Source organism: Lissotriton helveticus, chromosome 9, assembly GCF_964261635.1.
Source record: "Lissotriton helveticus chromosome 9, aLisHel1.1, whole genome shotgun sequence".
NCBI classification, from domain to species: domain Eukaryota; kingdom Metazoa; phylum Chordata; class Amphibia; order Caudata; family Salamandridae; genus Lissotriton; species Lissotriton helveticus.
Genome location: NC_136070.1, coordinates 873,555,548 through 873,574,450, shown reverse-complemented (window position 1 = coordinate 873,574,450; position 18,903 = coordinate 873,555,548). Strand labels below are relative to the sequence as shown.

The 18,903-nt window shown below is 39.5% G+C and overlaps 1 protein-coding gene across 1 annotated transcript in view; it reads right to left on the bottom strand.

Annotated features, from left to right (window-relative positions):
* The window catches only part of LOC144781939 (cytochrome P450 2G1-like), a 729,499-nt gene that overhangs the window by 540,059 nt on the left and 170,537 nt on the right, over positions 1-18,903 (bottom strand). Inside the window, exon 3 of the mRNA XM_078661027.1 lies at positions 18,692-18,854. Within this exon, the coding sequence (XP_078517153.1) occupies positions 18,692-18,854 (163 nt within the window). The remainder of the gene's footprint in view (positions 1-18,691; positions 18,855-18,903) is intronic.

Sequence of the window (18,903 nt, the reverse complement as noted above, 5' to 3'; positions counted from 1 at the left end):
CATCGTTTGCGCACACGTGCGCAGTCAGACTCTATCCAAGCAATCAAAGATCATCAGACGCAGACCCAAACTGCTGATGCTGCCATTGTTAGCGCCTTCTGCCACTTTTACCAATCGCTTTATCAGAAAGAGGACACAGCACCTGGGAGCATACAGGAGTATCTCGCATCGTCTGGTATCACGCCCCTATATCGGGACTGGGCCGACACGTTAGATGCGGAGATACGAGTGGAGGAAGTTATCTCCGCCATTGCTCGGCTGAAGTTAGCTAAATCACCTGGGCCAGACGGGTTCTCAGCTATATTTTATAAAAACGTACTGTAGGGAGCTGGCTTCTCTTCTGACTCGCCTCTTCAACTCCTTCCTCGACACCGGGGTGGTAACGTCCTCCATGATTGAGGTAGCCATAACGGTCATTCTCAAGCCAGGGAAATGCGGCTCTTATCGGCCGATTTCACTCCTCAACATTTACGCTAAACTGTTTGCTGGGGTGTTGGCTGCAAGGCTTAGCCCTTTGATGGATGTAGTGATCGAACCCGATCAGGCGGGGTTTATACCAACTAGGCAAGAGGGTGATAACACTAAGAGACTGCTCCATCTCTTGGACCTGGTGCACCGCTCTAGGTCGCAGGCTTTGCTGCTTTCCATTGACGCGGAGAAAGCGTTCGATCGTGTCGACTGGGACTATATGTTTGGGGTGCTGCGGGCTTTTGGTGTAGGCGATAACTTGATGAGGTGGATACAGTGCCTCTATGCAGCTCCGACAGCGGTGGTGCGGGTGAATGGGTGTCGATCTGCCTCCTTTCCCATCACTCAGGCGACGCGGCAGGGGTGCCCCCTCTCCCCGTTACTTTTTTCGCTCTATATGGAGCCTTTTGCCCAGCGCGTGCGCTCTCAAGCTGCTATTTCAGGGATCCGTTTCGGGGCCGATGTCCATAAAATCAGTCTATATGCAGACGATGTCATCTTGACTCTTCTCTACGGTGACTGTCCGCAGAACTCCTGGCTTTCCAAAAGCAGCGGGGTTTAAAGTAAATTTTTCTAAAGCGCAAATTCTTAACATATCGGTACCAAACGCTGATGTAGTAGACCTGCAGAGGGACTTTCCCTTCCAATGGGTACAATCAGACATCACGTACTTGGGTATACGGCTAGCCCAGATACTAGCCAACTTAAATTATACCCTATTACCGGAACAAGTTACTAACTGGCAGGTGCATCAAAGTTATGTTTTGCGAGTCCTTAATAGCGAATTTTAAGGAATCGCTATTAAAGACTCGCGAAACGGGATGCATGTAGGAATCGCAATGTTATTAGCGATTCCTACAGATTCCTTATTTGCGATTTGGTAATAGCTAATAAGGAATGGCTTTCCCATTCCTTATTAGCGATTAGCTATTACCAAATCGCTAATGTTCCGCTATTTCAAGGGTGCCAGGGTGTCCAAAGGACACCCTGTTGCACCCCTGAAATGGACCTGTGCACAAATGTTACACACACACATGCCCTAAGGGCATGTGTGTGCGCAACATGTAACTTTCAAAAATGCACAAAAGTGCATTTTTCAAAGTTTTAGCAAATTACCACGAAGTTCAACTTCATGGTAATTTGCTCCCCCTATTAGCGAATTCGCTATTTTTGTGGGTTTCATGCATTGCATTTAAGGAATCTCGTTTTGGGATTCCTTAAATGCAATTTAAGGAATCACTATTTAGAGATTCCTTAAATTGCGATATCTGCATTTGGGATGATGCATCCCAAATGTAAAAATACCGGGAGCAAACGGCCAGATTCTGATAATCTGCCCGTTTGCTCCCGGTATTTTCTTTGATGCATCTGCCTGTTAGTCCCTCTCTGACTGGTCCCGTCTTAAATTGGCTTGGTTCAGGAGATTGGCCGCAATCAAGATGACGGTGCTCCCCTGCATACTTTATCTTTTTCAGATGTTGCCCCTGAGTCCACCGCCGGGCATGCTGCGGAGGCTACACGGTCTCCTCAACAAGTTCTTATGGAACCACAAGAGGCCACGCTTCGCGTTTGCAGTTACTACTACCCCGAAAGCGGCTGGGGGACTGGGTTTCCCTCTGCTAGCTGCATACTTTCAAGCATCCTACCTTAGGTACATAGTAGAATGGAAAAGGCCTTTGTCCAGTAAACACTGGAACTTTATGGACCAGACAGTGGCTGGGCGTAATATTTGGCGAGAGCTATGGCTGCCACGCAAGCGTAGGGCGTGGGGATTGTATTCCTCCCCGGTGACTTCCCCGACGCTAAAAGCTTGGGATCAGTTGATGCTGCATAAAGGCTGGACTTCCTTCCCATCCCCAATGATGCCCATAGTAGATAACCCTGACTTCCCGCCGGGCTGAGCATCACCGGTCTTCCATCGTTGGCGAGAGGAAGGATGCAAACGAGTGGGCTCACTCTTTGATCTCGACGGGCTGATCCCGTTTCCCACACTGCGTTCGGAATACTTTCATCTGCGCACGGAGGATGCGTTCTACCATGCACAGGTAGCACACTGGGTGACCCAACCAGCCAACGTAGCCCTCATGTCTCGGCCACTAACGGCCTTTGAACGTTGGATAGTCTGTAAAAACGATGATCGGAGCCTCATTTCGGAGCTTTACGCAATGATTTTAGGCTACTCGCGGAAGCAACGTATGAAAGCGCAAGTCCGCTGGGAAGTGGAGTTAGGGCGTCCTCTCTCAGCCAGAGAATGGGAGCATGTGTTCTATAGAGTGCACCACATGACCGCTAACAACCCAGGGACTGAATCGTCCAACAAGACAGCGACCTATTGGTACTATACCCCTGCACGCATCAAGATGTGGGACAAGATGAAGTCCGGCCTCTGCTGGAGGGGTTGTGGGATGACTGGGAACCTGATACATTTGCTATGGCGCTGTCCAAAGCTGGAACGCTATTGGCCACAGTCCTTGACGAGCTGGATGCTGCTTTTCAAATTACACTGCCTCGGCTACCTGAGCACACATTGCTGGGGCTACACCATCCTAAATTCTTCCCTTGGGGCTCCCTTAGGGGCAGACAAATTGCATTGGCTTTGCTGGCTGCGCGGCAGGATCTTTTGGCTCAGTGGGGCTCTCCAGTAATACCTGATTCTAGAGATTGGATCCAACGGTAGTGGCACACCCTTGCTATGGAGCACCTTTCTTTGAGTATAGATGGGAAAGGCTCGGAGTAAGCTAGACTCTGGGGCCCGTTTTTACAGCTGTTGTCCAAAGACTTTCGGGAAGTGACGTGCCCAAAGTATTTGCAAGTCCTACAGCTTATACCTTTGGAACCTGTAGGTGCCACACCAGTCCCTAGAGGAGCTGTTGCTTGCAGGCAGGTGGAGCAGATAGAGCCCTAGGGGCACTTGGTGTCTAAGGGAGCTGTGTAGGTTTAGGAGGTTGGGGGGAGGGAGGTTTTGGTCAGGATATGGGCTAGGGAGGGGGAGGTCTTGTTCTTCCTGTTTCTTTTGATTCTTTCTCCTTGTTGTTTTTTTTTTGCCTAAAAGCGGAGACTGTAACGCAGGAGGGTCGGCGGAGTTACTTCAATTACGCGGGGTCGACCTCCGGGGTGTAGCTCCAGACGCTGTGTATTGCCTGCACGAATCAGCCCTGCCGGCAAGTCGATGTAGGGAGCTGGGCTGTGTTCCATCCTGCATAATAAAAATGATTGATTCTAAATTACCATTCATTTGAGAACAAGCATGCCATTTCTACCTGTCCCAATCAAAGGTTTGCAGTTATTAAATTTACTAACATAACCCCATGCTGTCACATGGGAGAGGTAGGCCTTACAGTAGTGAAAAATTAGTTTAGGAGATTTTCCCTTCCAGGACATGCAAACCTAAAAACACATGACCCAGGTTTTTTTTAATTCAATGTGCTCGACCCTGTGGGCTGTTTAGTGCCTGCCTTAGGGTTTACATATGTATTAACAATCATTGATGAGTGCATTAGTTTAGCCTATGTGATTGATAATAAGCTGTTTATGCAGGCAAAACCTAAAAACAAAGATAGCTGGCTTGATATCCAAGTTGACTACTGGAGATCGGTTCAGTACCCAAGCAACATAAAACCCGAAGGAAACATGTATACAAAACCATTTTTTTTTATATTCAATTAAAATAACCAGTAGATGGCAGTGCTGTCAAGTTCTTCCAATATGGGGAAAGAGTAACATGAGATCTTGACATGGCTCATACAGGCATACTAATGTAATTGCCCAAAACAAAGTCATAAAATCGAATTCAAGATTTAAGCCCATATAAAATGTAGAGTGAGATCAAGGGCCAGATGTAGGTAGCCCTTTACCGGTCGGAATCGGCCGAAAATACCGATTTCCGGCCGTTTCCGACCAGTAAAGGGCTATGGAGATGAAGGGGCCCAAAAACTGACATTTTCAGTAATTTTACCGAATCGGTAATTTTACCGAATCGGTAAAATTACAGAATCGTTAAATTTACAGATTCTGTCAATTTTACCGATTCGGTAAATTTACCATTCGGTAAAAATACCGAAAATGTATTTTCTGATGTAGATAGTGATGGAGCGAGATAGAAAACAGAACTCTGTTTAAACTCGTGAAGTCACACTTCCATAACATGAAATAATAATATTAATAGTTTGTGATGTGTTATGCTAACACAACCTAGATTAAACTTTACACACGGGGACATTAACATGTGTGCTCATAAACGTGCATAATTGTTGCATCTTTTGTTCGTGCAAAAATAATAAATTAATTTTGTCGTTTTCCTTTTGTCATTACTAACTGCAGCAGGTTTAAAAGAGGCATGTGCTTATTTTGCTTTCCTTGTCTATGTGGTGTCATTTCTACTATTCTAGGTGCATATAAGGTTTAATGGTTTCATGAAGACTGGTAAATATAAAATGCTGCTTTATTTGTTTGCTTCTTGCTAGGTAACTTTAGACTAATTGGGAGGGTTAATCAATTAGTAAACGAAGGGTGGAAACAGAATAAGTAATATTTCTTACATTAATACTTTTCTTGTGTTTGTTTTATACTAGAAAAATAAGTTGCCTGCTTTTAGGCCTAGTTTGCTCGAGTTTGCTAAAAGATGAATTTTAATTCTGCAAGGAGCACGAGATGTCCATTTTGAAAGTTTCCATCAAAGTTTTATTCACTGAACAATAAAGGAGCGTTGTCATTATTTTTGTCGGACGTGGCCAAGGTCAGAAACCGGTAGAAAGAACATTAGATAACTTGGCCTCCGAGGAAGTGTATTGAAACCAGTGAGAACTCTTGCTCAAATTTGTTGCAAATCAAGGAAGCTTTGGAACACGTACAAGAAAGACAATGGTCCCAAAGAATATGACCGAATGGAAGTTTTGAAATGTGGGTGACATGTCACTTGTCACTCTTGGACCAATGAGACATCGACTTTTGCAGAAAATGTTCCTTTACTTAGATTAGCTAGCATAGAAAGGTATAAAAATCCCATGCCCTGGGGATGGGCTGGCTGCTGCTTTCCAACTTTCTGATGAGGGTGTCGTGCTGTCGGACTTTGCGTGGAGCACGTAAGAATCCTTAAAGACTTTACTTTATTTCCATTTATTTAGCTTAGCTAGGGACTTAGGTTTTTAGAGATGCTAAACTTATAATTCCTTGCTTAAAACTGTATTTCTTTTATAATATTTTTCAAACATGCTTGCTATGATTCTAATAAAATTTGCATTTATGAAATTATATTCCTAATAATTCAAAATTAGTTAATAAAATCTTACTCTTGAAAACAAGCTGGTCTTGGTTATTCAGAAGTACAGGTTACTATTAGCTAGATGCCATCGCCATGGTGGTCATTTAAATAGTTAGGAATTGTTCAAATGATGTCATCGTTTACCGCTGATGTATATAATTGTATATAATTTGTAAATAAGTTGTATAGGTTTAATTTGGCAACCTGATTCAGTAGGTCAAAATATGTCATGTTTAGTTAATGGGTCCATGAGTTAGAGTAGTATTTTATAAAGTAGGTTATAGAGTTAGGTAGCATCGCTTATGGCATATTTTCTATAGGCCGCTGGATCAATTCTTCTGGTAGCAGATAGTTTACATACATTCAAGTATTCTCTTACTCGGAATAGACAACGCTATTCTCATAGGATATGCATTTGCCAGTACAGTAATCTTTTTACTCTACCCTTCAACAAGTAATTATGAACTCATTTCCCTCAGAACGCACAACTAAGTGACTGTCCGAAAGTTCCACTCGAACATAAATTACAAAACAAACTCGCACTTTCACACGGAAAAATCCCTAAATTCAAACACACATGAAATCCGTACAGGGCTCTCACCTGTTTATAGAAATCATGCACCGTTAGTAGAATAACGACGTTATCCGTACAGGACTCTCACCTGTTTATAGATATAAAACATTTGTCCTGATTGGTTCTTGAATCTCTGACGAGCTGTAAGCTGATTGGTTCTTCAGAAAATCTCCATTTTTATTGGTTGAGTAAAAAAGTGACGTAGCTCAACCCTGATTGGTTTGTTGGTGTGTTTCGCGCACGGATTGGTTGTTTTTGCGGAACATCCCGGAAATATTTTACGAACGAATTGTCGATTGAATTTAACTCTTAAAAATGAGTTATCATTTTAAACACGTTGAGAAAAAGCCAACGTTGTTGTATTTCACCTGACAAGAAAATTGAAACGCGAGGTGGTAAATTACTTCATAAGTACAAAACACCTGCAGCGTATATGGAAGGTGAATATGGTTATCATACTGTCTTGTGGTTTGATATTTGGAAACACTACACTAAGGATGATGGTGTTTTGGCTTGGCCAGACGATGGTTCATTTAATGTAAAAGTTTTGAGAAATTTGAGAGAGAAAATGAATGCTCTTACACCAAAGCCGAGACCAACTCAATTTGAAGCTTTAGTTGAATGGGAGGATGAGATGTATCAACTACAAAGGGAAGCTAGTGGAATTAAAAGACCTCCTAAGGCTCCGAGTTATAGAAGAGAGACACATGAGGATAGGATGCGAATGTGGAGACAGGGAAGCATGAGTGAGGGACTCTATTTAATTAGAGAGATGGTTTTAGGTTCTCCTGATGGAAAAAGAACTGAAAAGAGAAATAATGCTCCTGTAGAAAGTGAATCTGAGGATGCAGTTTTAGAAGAAATCTATACATCAGATAAAAGGAACGAGCCTTTGAGACCCCCTAGGTCATGGTCTACTCCGATGGTTTCTACAGAAACTACACCGAGTGCACCTCCAGTTATTGAAACTCCTAAAATTTACCCAAATAGTTCTGAATGTTTTGAAACTCCAAGAAAATCAGAAGCTGAGGCAAATGCAAATGTCTGTATTGGAGGTAGACATTTTTCATTAATTCCAAGAGAAAGGGAAGCTCCAAAAAATTATGTGAGAGAAGTTAGAAATGTGGAGGCTGGAGATTCTTCTGAATATTTACGATCAAAGGAAGAATTAATTCGACAAATAACAAAAAGCATGGAAGCTGTGACAGTTCCAGTAACAATTGGTCCTGTTCAGCCTGTTTTTGAGCAAAGAGAAGTAAATAAGACAGGTTTGACTGTTCCTTTAAATGCAGAAATTCAGAAGGTTGCTGAAAAATTTTACTCAGACATATCTGAAATTAACTCTTCAAAATCGAGAATGCCTAATTTGACTTTTAATGAGAACTTATCTCAAAAATCACCGATGGGTGCAGAATCTGAAGCTGAGTGCTCAGAAGTCAGAGTGACAAAACCTAAACTTGATGTTGCAAAATTAAAAGCAAATTTGGAGGAATTAATAATTGGTACAATTGGTCCTGACAGTTTAAATTTTTATCGAGATGATGAACTACTGTTCATTTGCAAGAGTATTCAGTGGAAAACAAAAAACAAATATGATCAGTTGGATGAACTGGCAGCTGAACTTGAAATTGATTTGAGCAGGCAAAAGAATTTTGCAAAACATTACAGATTAGATTTTTCAGAAAGTGACATTGAGAATTTGAACTCAATGGGAAGAATAATGCACATAAAAGATTTGATTGTTTACATCAAAAAACTGGGAGAATTGAGCAAGTGGAGAGTGAAATGGACGAGAAAGAAGGAAGATGAGAAATTGGAAAAATTGTCAAAACAATTTCCAATGAGAGAGATTGCAGGTGGAGGATATGTTCATGTCCCTTGGTCAAGACAGGACATATTGCTGTTCACAAATGATTTTCCAAGACTGAGAGAAAAGCCAGTCGAGTGGTATAGGCAGGTGTACAGGTTCATCAAAGTCTCAAAGGTTTTGTGGATTGATCTGGATGGATTTTTTGACATTGTTGTCCCATCAGATCTTTGGACAGAATGCAAAATAGCCATAAGTTGGCCAAAAGTAGAACCTGAGCGAATTAAAGAAACAGGTGCTCCAAATCCAATTGTAATGGATTTTTATGAAAAGGTGATTTACTGGTTGAAAAACAAAATTCCACCAAAAGAGGTCGATTGGGTTAAGATAGAAAGAACAAACCAGGAAACAAAAGAATCGGTTCATTCATTTTACGAAAGGTTACTGTTGATTTTTAAACAATACAGTGGCTATGAAAAACTAGACGAGAAAGATATGAGTCATTTCGTCTATAGATTTGTTTATGGTTTGAAACCAGAAATTGCAGATATGATCAGGAATAGTATTGTCGGATGGCAAGCACTTTCTGTTGATGACATTTTGAGAAAAGCAAAATACTGTAGTGATGAGTTAGAAGTGAGACAAAAGAAGCTCAAGGAGAAAGCCATGTGGGCTCAGGTAAAAGTGGCTGAGCAACAGATTGCTAGTCTTGGTAATAAAAACACAAATTTTGTTCAAACTACAAATTCGAACCAAGGTCAAGGAAAGTTTAAAAGTAATAATTTTGTAAGAAAAATTAACCCAAGGATTGAAGAGATGAAGCAAAAATTACCTTGTTTTAATTGTGGCGAGATTGGACACTGGAGAGATGAATGTAAGAAACCACCTAGAAATTTAAAAAGTCCATTGTTAAATCCACAGATGCAGAGTGATGTTGACCTGCAGCAACAGCTACAGTTGCAACAGAGTTTAAACGAATTAAATCTTCAGCGACAGCTGCATCAACAGGTGAATAACCAACAGAGTCAATTGCCACAACCTCCTTTTCCAAATTGTGGGGGAACTCAAAAATATAATTCTGGTGTGGGATTTCAAGGAGATGAACAGGTAATAAAACCCCAAAGGCAAAAGGTGCAAAATGCTTCACAACAGTTTTTGTTGACAGAAGGTCAGGGAAGTGATTCTGATGATTACTTCTGACGGTGCCCGAGAGAGGAGGAAGAGTGTGTTGTTGGAGCCACTCTTGAGGTTGACCAGTCTGGTCCATTTGTAAACGGGAAAGTTAATGATGTAGATATCACTTTTCTAGTGGACACTGGTGCTACCCGTTCTACTGTTAGATCAGTGGAAATTGAAAACCTACCTCTCTCTGGGGATACCATCCAAGTTGTTGGAGTAAGCAATCAACAAATCAGAACTGATTTGACTGATCCAGTACCAGTTGAAATTGGAAATTTTAAGGATAAGCACAGATTTGTGGTTTGTAACAGTAGTCCAGTGAATCTATTGGGCAGGGATATATTGTGCAAGATGAATTGCAGAATATATTGTTCTCCTGAAGGAGTTGAATTACAAACTATGGAGGAAGATGGTTTGTACAGGATGACAATGATGCTAATGGAAACAGAGGAAACAAAATTGTTTCCTACATTTGAAAAAGAGAATTTGCCAGAAGAGCTCAAGGAAACAGTGAAATCTGAAATTTGGGATTTGACTGGGAATGAGATGGGTCTGATGAAACATGTCGATCCAGTAAAAATTACACTGAAGCAAGGAATACAGTTTCCTAATATTCCTCAATTCAAGATGAAAGCAGAGACTATTGAGGGAGTTATACCTGTGATTGAAAAATTCATTAAACAAGGTGTCTTAAAAGAAATTGAGAGTAGCCCTTGTAATTCACCGATCATGGGAATTAAAAAATCGAATGGAACGTATTGGATTGTTCAAGATTTGAGAAAAGTTAATCAGATTGTTGTTCCATGTTGTCCTGTGGTTCCAAACCCAGCAGTCATTTTGTATCAGATTCCACATGATGCTGAATGGTACACTGTCATTGATCTTTGCAATGCATTCTTTACTGTTCCTTTACATCCAGAGAGTCAGGAAATTTTCGCTTTCAGATTCCAGAGTAGGACCCTCGCATGGTGTAGAATCCCTCAAGGGTATACAGAGAGTCCTTCAATCTTTAATGAGTTGTTAAAAAGATCTTTGGAAGATTTAGATTTACCTGGCAGATCTACGTTGGTGCAGTATATCGACGACTTGTTGATTGCTGCTAAAACAAGAGAAAATTGTGTAACAGACACAATAATACTTTTGAATCATCTTGCCGATGAGGGACATAAAGTGTCTCCAGCAAAATTGCAGTTTTGCAAACAAGAAGTGAAATATCTTGGTCACAGAATTGCAAAGGGAAAAAGACAGGTGACAGTTGAGAGAATAAAAATGATTCAAGCAATGCAACCACCAAGAACACAGAGACAGGTTAGGATGTTTTTGGGAATGGTTGGCTACTGTCGACAATGGATAAGTGGATTTTCGGTAATTGCGAAACCACTACAGAGACTGACAAAGTCTGATGTAAAAGATCCAATTACTCTCAATGAAGTTGAGATGGAATCTTTTGAGAACCTGAAAAAGAGTTTATGTCAAGCTCCTGCTTTGGGCATGCCAAATTATGAGAAAGATTTTGAACTGTATTGCAGTGAGAGAGAAGGATGTGCATTGTCTGTGTTAATTCAGAGACATGGGAATCTAAAGAAACCTATTGCATACTTCTCTGCAGTTCTTGATCCAATTGCAAAAGCCTTACCAGGTTGTTTGAAAGCAGTTGCAGCTACAAGTGTCAGTCTTGAGCAGAGCGAAGGAATCATAATGGGATTTCCTGTGAAAGTTTTTGTGCCTCATTCGGTTGAAATATTACTGACAAGAGGTAAAACTCAACATTTAACCAGTAGCAGATTGACTAAGTATGAGAAAATCATACTGGGAGCAGACAATGTTTCCATTTCAAGATGCTTGAATTTGAATCCTTCTACATTACTGCCTGATTCTGAAATTGTTGATGAAGATGAAATGGAACATGAGTGTTTGGATGTCATGGAATGTTGCACCAAACCAAGGCAGGACATTAAAGATGTCCCTTTGCCTGAATCAGATGTAGTCTACTTTGTGGATGGCTCCTGTCTGAGGACGGAGGGAGGTGTTTTGAAAGCAGCATACTCAGTCTGTACAGTTGCAGATGTCGAAGAAGCATCATGTCTTGAAGGAATTCGTTCAGCACAGGTGGCTGAATTGATTGCTTTAATTCGTGCTTGTGAAGTATCAAAGGACAAAAGCGTTACCATCATTACTGATAGTCAGTATGGGTACGGAGTTGTGCATGATTATGGACAGCTCTGGTCTCAGAGAGGTTATCTGACATCAGCAGGGTCACCAATTAAAAATGCAGTTTTTATCAAAAGACTAATTGATGCCATACAGTTGCCAAAAGAGATTGCAATTGTAAAGTGTGCAGCACATACAAAAGGAGTGGATTATATCTTAAAAGGGTAATGCCTATGCAGATGAGACTGCAAAATATTGTGCGAGAAAATGTTGTGCATACAATCGGGAAAAAAGTAAAGAATCTGATTCAAATTCATTAATGCTAACAACAGTTGTAGAGACATGGCAGGAGATCAGAGATTTGCAAAATTAAGCAGATGATGAGGAAAAAGATTTGTGGTTAAGAGCAGATTGTAGACCACGTGATGAGGATGGAGTGTGGACCTACAAAGATGGTAGAATAGTCTTACCAAATTGCTTGATTGCTGATATGGCCAGATTGTATCATGGCCCAGCTCACCTTGGAAGAGATTCCATGGTTAGACTATTTCGAGAGACCTGGTGCAATACAAAATTTAGAACGATTGCAGAATCTTTTTGTCAAAAGTGTTTGTCATGCCAACAAATGAACCCAAACAGGAAATCAGTTGTAGGTACAGGGGTAATTGGTCGAGAGGGTGGTCCCTTTACCAGGTTGCAGATGGATTTCATTGAAATGCCTCTACATAATTGCTTGAAATATGTTCTTGTGATTGTTTGTTTGTTTTCAAGATGGGTGGAAGCATTTCCTACACGACATTGTGATTCAGTTACAGTGGCAAAACTGCTACTCAGAGAAATCATTCCAAGGTACGGTTTTCCAGTCACTATTGAGAGTGATGGAGGAAGCCATTTTGATAACAAACTGATGAAGTTAATATGTGAGGCATTAAGCATTGAGCAGAAGATACACTGTGCATACAGACCAGAGGCATCTGGGGTGGTTGAACAGATTAATGGGACAATAAAAAACAGGATTGGAAAAATGTGTCTGGAAACAGGTGTAAAGTGGACTGATGCTCTTCCACTTGTTTTAATGTCATTGAGAAGTACACCTGATAAAAAGACAGGTTTGAGTCCTCATGAAATACTGATGGGAAGAGTCATGGGACAAGCTTTTGTATCTGTGGGAAAATTGTTGAGCATAAATGACAGTGCTATTTTGGATTACTGTAAAAAGTTATCTGATATAGTGACTTCTGTGTCTAATCAGGTGGGAACTGAAGCACAATCAGATGAGAAAGTTTTGACACATGATTTGAGACCTGGTGATTGGGTCAGAACAAAAGTACATCGAAGAAGAAATTGTTTGGCTCCTAGGTGGCAGAAGCCTAGACAAATAATTCTGGTCACTACAAATTCAGTGAAATGCAGAGGATTGAAAAGGTGGATTCATCCTAGTCATACTATTCCAGTGCCTACTCCTGAGAGTTCTGATGTTGAAAGTGATACTACAGAAGATTCTGATTCTGAAGTAGAAGGTGGAACAAATCCAGATACTGAAGATCGACAGAGAGGTCGACATCTGGAACCTGTGCCTGTGAATGGAGAGTTGACAAGAAAAGATTTGGAAGTTATTGAAATAGATTCTGAGGAAGAAGAGAATCTATTAAAAGGAAAAACAACTGGACTAAGTTCTATCAAGGACAGAGAAGCTGAATCAAAATACATTTCTGACCAGGAGAGTATTGAAAAGCAGAAGTCAAGCTCTGAAGTAAGGAACGAAAAACCAGAATCTGGGAAGTTGGAGGTAATTGAAGAGGAGGAGGAAGACGAATTACCGAGTACCAGTGATGGGGGACAAAGCATAGTTCCTGAAGGAGTGAAACTGCCGAATAGAGAAGTTCCTGAGTCAATCATTGAAGTTTCAGACTGTGATACTGAAGAAAGTGACGTGGATGGTGAAAATAGAAGTTCAAAGAAAAGATCTTGGAAGTCAGAGACAAGAGCTTCAGAACCAAAGAGAAAATTCGTGAGGAAAACAGATTTTTGGCCTGGTGGAAGATTGAGAGTCAGGTTGATCAAGAAACCGAAAGAGCAGGTAGAAGAAATCAGTAGTCAAAAGGATCCTGAAAAGGAAGTTGGAGTTGGGAGAAAAATTGAAGTAGTGACAAGAAAAGGAAAGAGGATTATAAGACCAAATCAGAAATATAAATCTCCTGAGTGGACTTATCTAGTAATTCCACCTGTTATTGACATTTATGATAGTAGTCAAGAAGAAGAAGACATTGAAGAAATTAGTGACAATGATTGAAGTACAGAAATTTTAATTGGGATTTTCTGGGTTTTTAAATTTTTGGCAAAAGGCTGAAGAAATCTTGTTAGGTGACACAAGGTCGAAGAAAACTTGTTTAGTTGAGGAAAACTTACTTTGTGACATAAGGTCGAAGAAATACTGTTAGGGTCTTGAAAAAAAAAATTTAAAAAAAAATATATATTTTAAAAAGGGGGGTGTAAATAATTAATCATTTAAATTTAAATTTTAAAATAGTTTTTTTTGTTTGTTTTCTTTTAAGGCAAAACTAACCAAAGATGCCTTACGTTATGGAACAGAGTACTTCAAGGTGTTCCATTTTTAAGAGATGCTGTAAGATGACTCTGGTGTGTCTGCTCATTTTAATTCTGCTCTGGTTAGTTTTAGCTGTGATCATTCCATTTGAAATTAACAAAGATTTTAACAAAGCCAACATGACAAGCAAAGCTTCAGTTAGTCAAAACAAACATAGTGCAACAGGCAAAGTTATTGATCATCAACCTAACATTCATCAGGACAAATCTATTAGTGATTTTTCAAGCAATACATTCACAAAGCTTTTGAGTGAATATGTTAAGGTAATGGATGCAAAAGATTGCTACGTCTGTGTTAAATTACCTGCTTCTGTTTCAGAGGGAGTGACATACAATATGCTTCCTCTTACATATGGTGTGACATGCAGTGTGTTAGCTAGCTTATTCTATCAAACTGGACGCTTAGATTACTATTATTCAGATTTTGACGAGATTTTTGCAAATTTAAAAATTGAGGGTGCTTTGAATAAGCATAAAAAAGCGAAACAGATGAGGGAATTTTTCCTTGTCACTAATGAACTCACCTATGAGTATGCTTACAAGAACAATCTGACCTGCAAACTAAGTGCTGAGGGAAAGAAGTTTTTGAACCTAGTTGAAGAGAGGAGAGCAATCTACAAGAGAAATGAAATAGTCAAGCAGACTAAGTCTAGGTTCTGGCAGAAAGAGGATGAGAAGCTAAATGGCAAAATGCTTGATAATGTTGCAATTCACATAGACAAACCAGTTAGTGGTAAGCTTTGCATTAGAAGAGACAATACACTTTTTGATAACTACTTTGTGGGTGCAAGTAATTGTGAAGATACATATCAAATCATGGGAGGTTGGGGATTCAAAGGTGGAAAAGATCCAATTTTCCCTGGAATTTATTTTGTTTGTGGTGACAAGGCTTACTACAATCTCCCTGATCATTGGTATGGAACTTGTTATGTTGGGATTGTTTTTCCTAAGATGTTCCATGTTGACAGAGATTCGAAAGGACTGTTCAAAATCAACAATTATGTAAATAGGGTTAAAAGAGAAACTTTCACAGAGGTTTTGGGAGATATTTTTCAAGCAGTGATACCTTTTGTAGGTATAACCCTAAATGCAGGAAGAATCAGAAAATTGTCCACAATTGTTGACAGATTGTCAACAGATACAGCTGATGGTTTTCAATTAGTGAATGTTGAAGTCATTGCAATCAGATCCATGGTGATTCAAGATCGCCTTGCTTTAGACATACTCCTAGCAAAAGAGGGAGGAGTCTGCGGCATTTTACATGTGCAACATTGTTGCACCTATATCCCTGATGAAAGTAAGATCATTGAGATGTACATTAAAAACATCACAGAGATGCATTCAGAGATAATTCCCTTAGAAGAAGAAGATTTTTCAGAAAATTTTTCAAAAAGATTACAATCAATTAAAAATTGGTTTCATGACATTGGAAGTTCAGTTCTTGGCAAGATTTTGGCACCTTTGATTGTGATAATATTCATTTTTGTTCTGACAAAAATTGGTTGTTTGTTGCATAAGAGAAAGAAACAAATGAAGGAAAAGAGAAGGATTTATAAAATCAAAAAAGAAGAAGAAAGAGAGATTGAGTTACAAGAATTACACAGAGCACGTTATGACAATTGTAAGGATTTTGCAGAAACAAATTTCTAGAAATACTGACACAGATGAATTTGAATCATTTTCCAAGAAATCTAAATTTCCAAATTTTGGGTGGTGGTGTGGTGATTTGTTAATCACCAGATGAGGGAGTTGATGGAGCGAGATAGAAAACAGAAATCTGTTTAAACTCGTGAAGTCACACTTCCATAACATGAAATAATAATATTAATAGTTTGTGATGTGTTATGCTAACACAACCTAGATTAAACTTTACACACGGGGACATTAACATGTGTGCTCATAAACGTGCATAATTGTTGCATCTTTTGTTCGTGCAAAAATAATACATTAATTTTGTCGTTTTCGTTTTGTCATTATTAACTGCAGCAGATTTAAAAGAGGCATGTGCTTATTTTGCTTTCCTTGTCTATGTGGTGTCATTTCTACTATTCTAGGTGCATATAAGGTTTAATGGTTTCATGAAGACTGGTAAATATAAAATGCTGCTTTATTTGTTTGCTTCTTGCTAGGTAACTTTAGACTAATTGGGAGGGTTAATCAATTAGTAAACGAAGGGTGGAAACAGAATAAATAATATTTCTTACATTAATACTTTTCTTGTGTTTGTTTTATACTAGAAAAATAAGTTGCCTGCTTTTGGGCCTAGTTTGCTCGAGTTTGCTAAAAGATGAATTTTAATTCTGCAAGGAGCACGAGATGTCCATTTTGAAAGTTTCCATCAAAGTTTCATTCACTGAACAATAAAGGAGCGTTGTCATTATTTTTGTCGGACGTGGCCAAGGTCAGAAACCGGTAGAAAGAACATTAGATAACTTGGCCTCCGAGGAAGTGTATTGAAACCAGTGAGAACTCTTGCTCAAATTTGTTGCAAATCAAGGAAGCTTTGGAACACGTACAAGAAAGACAATAGTCCCAAAGAATATGACCGAATGGAAGTTTTGAAATCTGGGTGACATGTCACTTGTCACTCATGGACCAATGAGACATCGACTTTTGCAGAAAATGTTCCTTTACTTAGATTAGCTAGCATAGAAAGGTATAAAAATCCCATGCCCTGGGGATGGGCTGGCTGCTGCTTTCCAACTTTCTGATGAGGGTGTCGTGCTGTCGGACTTTGCGTGGAGCACGTAAGAATCCTTAAAGACTTTACTTTATTTCCATTTATTTAGCTTAGCTAGGGACTTAGGTTTTTAGAAATGCTAAACTTATAATTCCTTGCTTAAAACTGTATTTCTTTTATAATATTTTTCAAACATGCTTGCTATGATTCTAATAAAATTTGCATTTATGAAATTATAATCCTAATAATTCAAAATGAGTTAATAAAATCTTACTCTTGAAAACAAGCTGGTCTTGGTTATTCAGAAGTACAGGTTACTATTAGCTAGATGCCATCGCCATGGTGGTCATTTAAATAGTTAGGAATTGTTCAAATGATGTCATCGTTTACCGCGAATGTATATAATTGTATATAATTTGTAAATAAGTTGTATAGGTTTAATTTGGCCACCTGATTCAGTAGGTCAAAATATGTCATGTTTAGTTAATGGGTCCATGAGTTAGAGTAGTATTTTATAAAGTAGGTTATAGAGTTAGGTAGCATCGCTTATGGCATATTTTCTATAGGCCGCTGGATCAATAGCACTTCTAACAGTGCTACAGGGCCTTTAGAATTCGGTATTTACCATGCAATACAATTGCATGGTAAATTACGAATTCTTCTGTACATGCACATCTGTGCATGTACACCTGTGCCATGTGCATGGTGCAAAAGCCAGTTACAGGGGTGCAACAGGGTGTCAAAGTGACACCCTGTCCCCCTTAGCAATTCGGTATTTTTACCGATTCGGTAAATACCGAATCGGTATTTGCAATTGAATCCTATGGGCTTCAAGGCCCATAGGATTCAATAGCAAATACCGATATCGGTAAATACCGAATCTTACCGATTTGGTAAAAAATACCGAATTTTTACCTACATCTCATTTACAGATTCATAAATACGGAATCTGTAAAATTTCGGTATTTATGAATCGGTAAATGAGATTTACCTACATCTGGCCCCAAATGTATTCTCCTCACTGGTATCACAATGAAACAATCAGGAATGTAACACATCTATTGCAGTGCGTGCAGCCAGGCAAAATGAAATAAAAGTTCCACACAACAGTGGATGGACACAGTAATTTGTCTTGGGGTACTGATAAGAGCCTCCTTTCAAAAGATATTATAAACAAGAGATTCACAATCATAGTGCATGAAAAAGCTACAAACGAAGGCTTAGGCTTATCAAAAAGGTTATTTTGCAAGGTGGAATTGGCAGTTCAAAACTGCACTGCAGGCTGCAATGACAAACCTGAAACATGATTTAAAGGGCTAATTTAGTGAGTGGCACAATATGAGCCAGAGTCCCAATAGTAGCATTTAATTTCCCAGCCCTGGGTACACGTAGTACCAGTTCACTAGGGAGTTACAAGTGAATTAAATGTGGCAAATATGTGTATCCAATTTTACCATAGGAGAGAGCACAAGCAGTTTAGCACAGATTACCAGTGGTAAAGTGCACAAAGTTCTAATTCCAACAAAATTGAAATCCAGGTAACAGGAGGGGAGAAGGTGAACATTTGGGAAACGACCACACTAGGCATGTTAGGTCTAACAGTGTGACATTCTTTGAGTGCCTTTTGTAATTCTTTTGCACATTCGGGCTGCTTTTTTTTGTCAAACTCCAGTTAGTAAACAAGTGTAAATTGCACTTGCCCGCGGTTTTACACAGGAAAATATCAATAGTTTTTAGCTGGTACCAACTAAACAAATTAATAATAAAAGAATAACAGATGCAATAACCATTTTCCCAAGTTCCTGTCAGTTTGGCATAAATTGAATTAACATATGGGTGTTTTTTTGCACCTGTAATATGGTGAGGGTCTGAAAGGACCTATATATTTCAATATTTTAGGACACTAGATAACTTCAGTCATAGCACATCGGCAGGATTTGCTTGGGAAAGGGAAATCGTACATACCATGATTCTTGTAGACCTTGTCAAATGATGGTGCTGTTCCTCTTCCACCGAAGTCATTTCCCTGATCAATCAAACCCTCCTTTACAGCTTCATAGCCACACACAACAATGACACGACGAGGACCCAAATACACTGTGAACACATCTCCATACTTCTTTCTCAGCTGCATTAATAAACACAAAGAAGAAAACATTTTGAGTGAAGATGTGAAA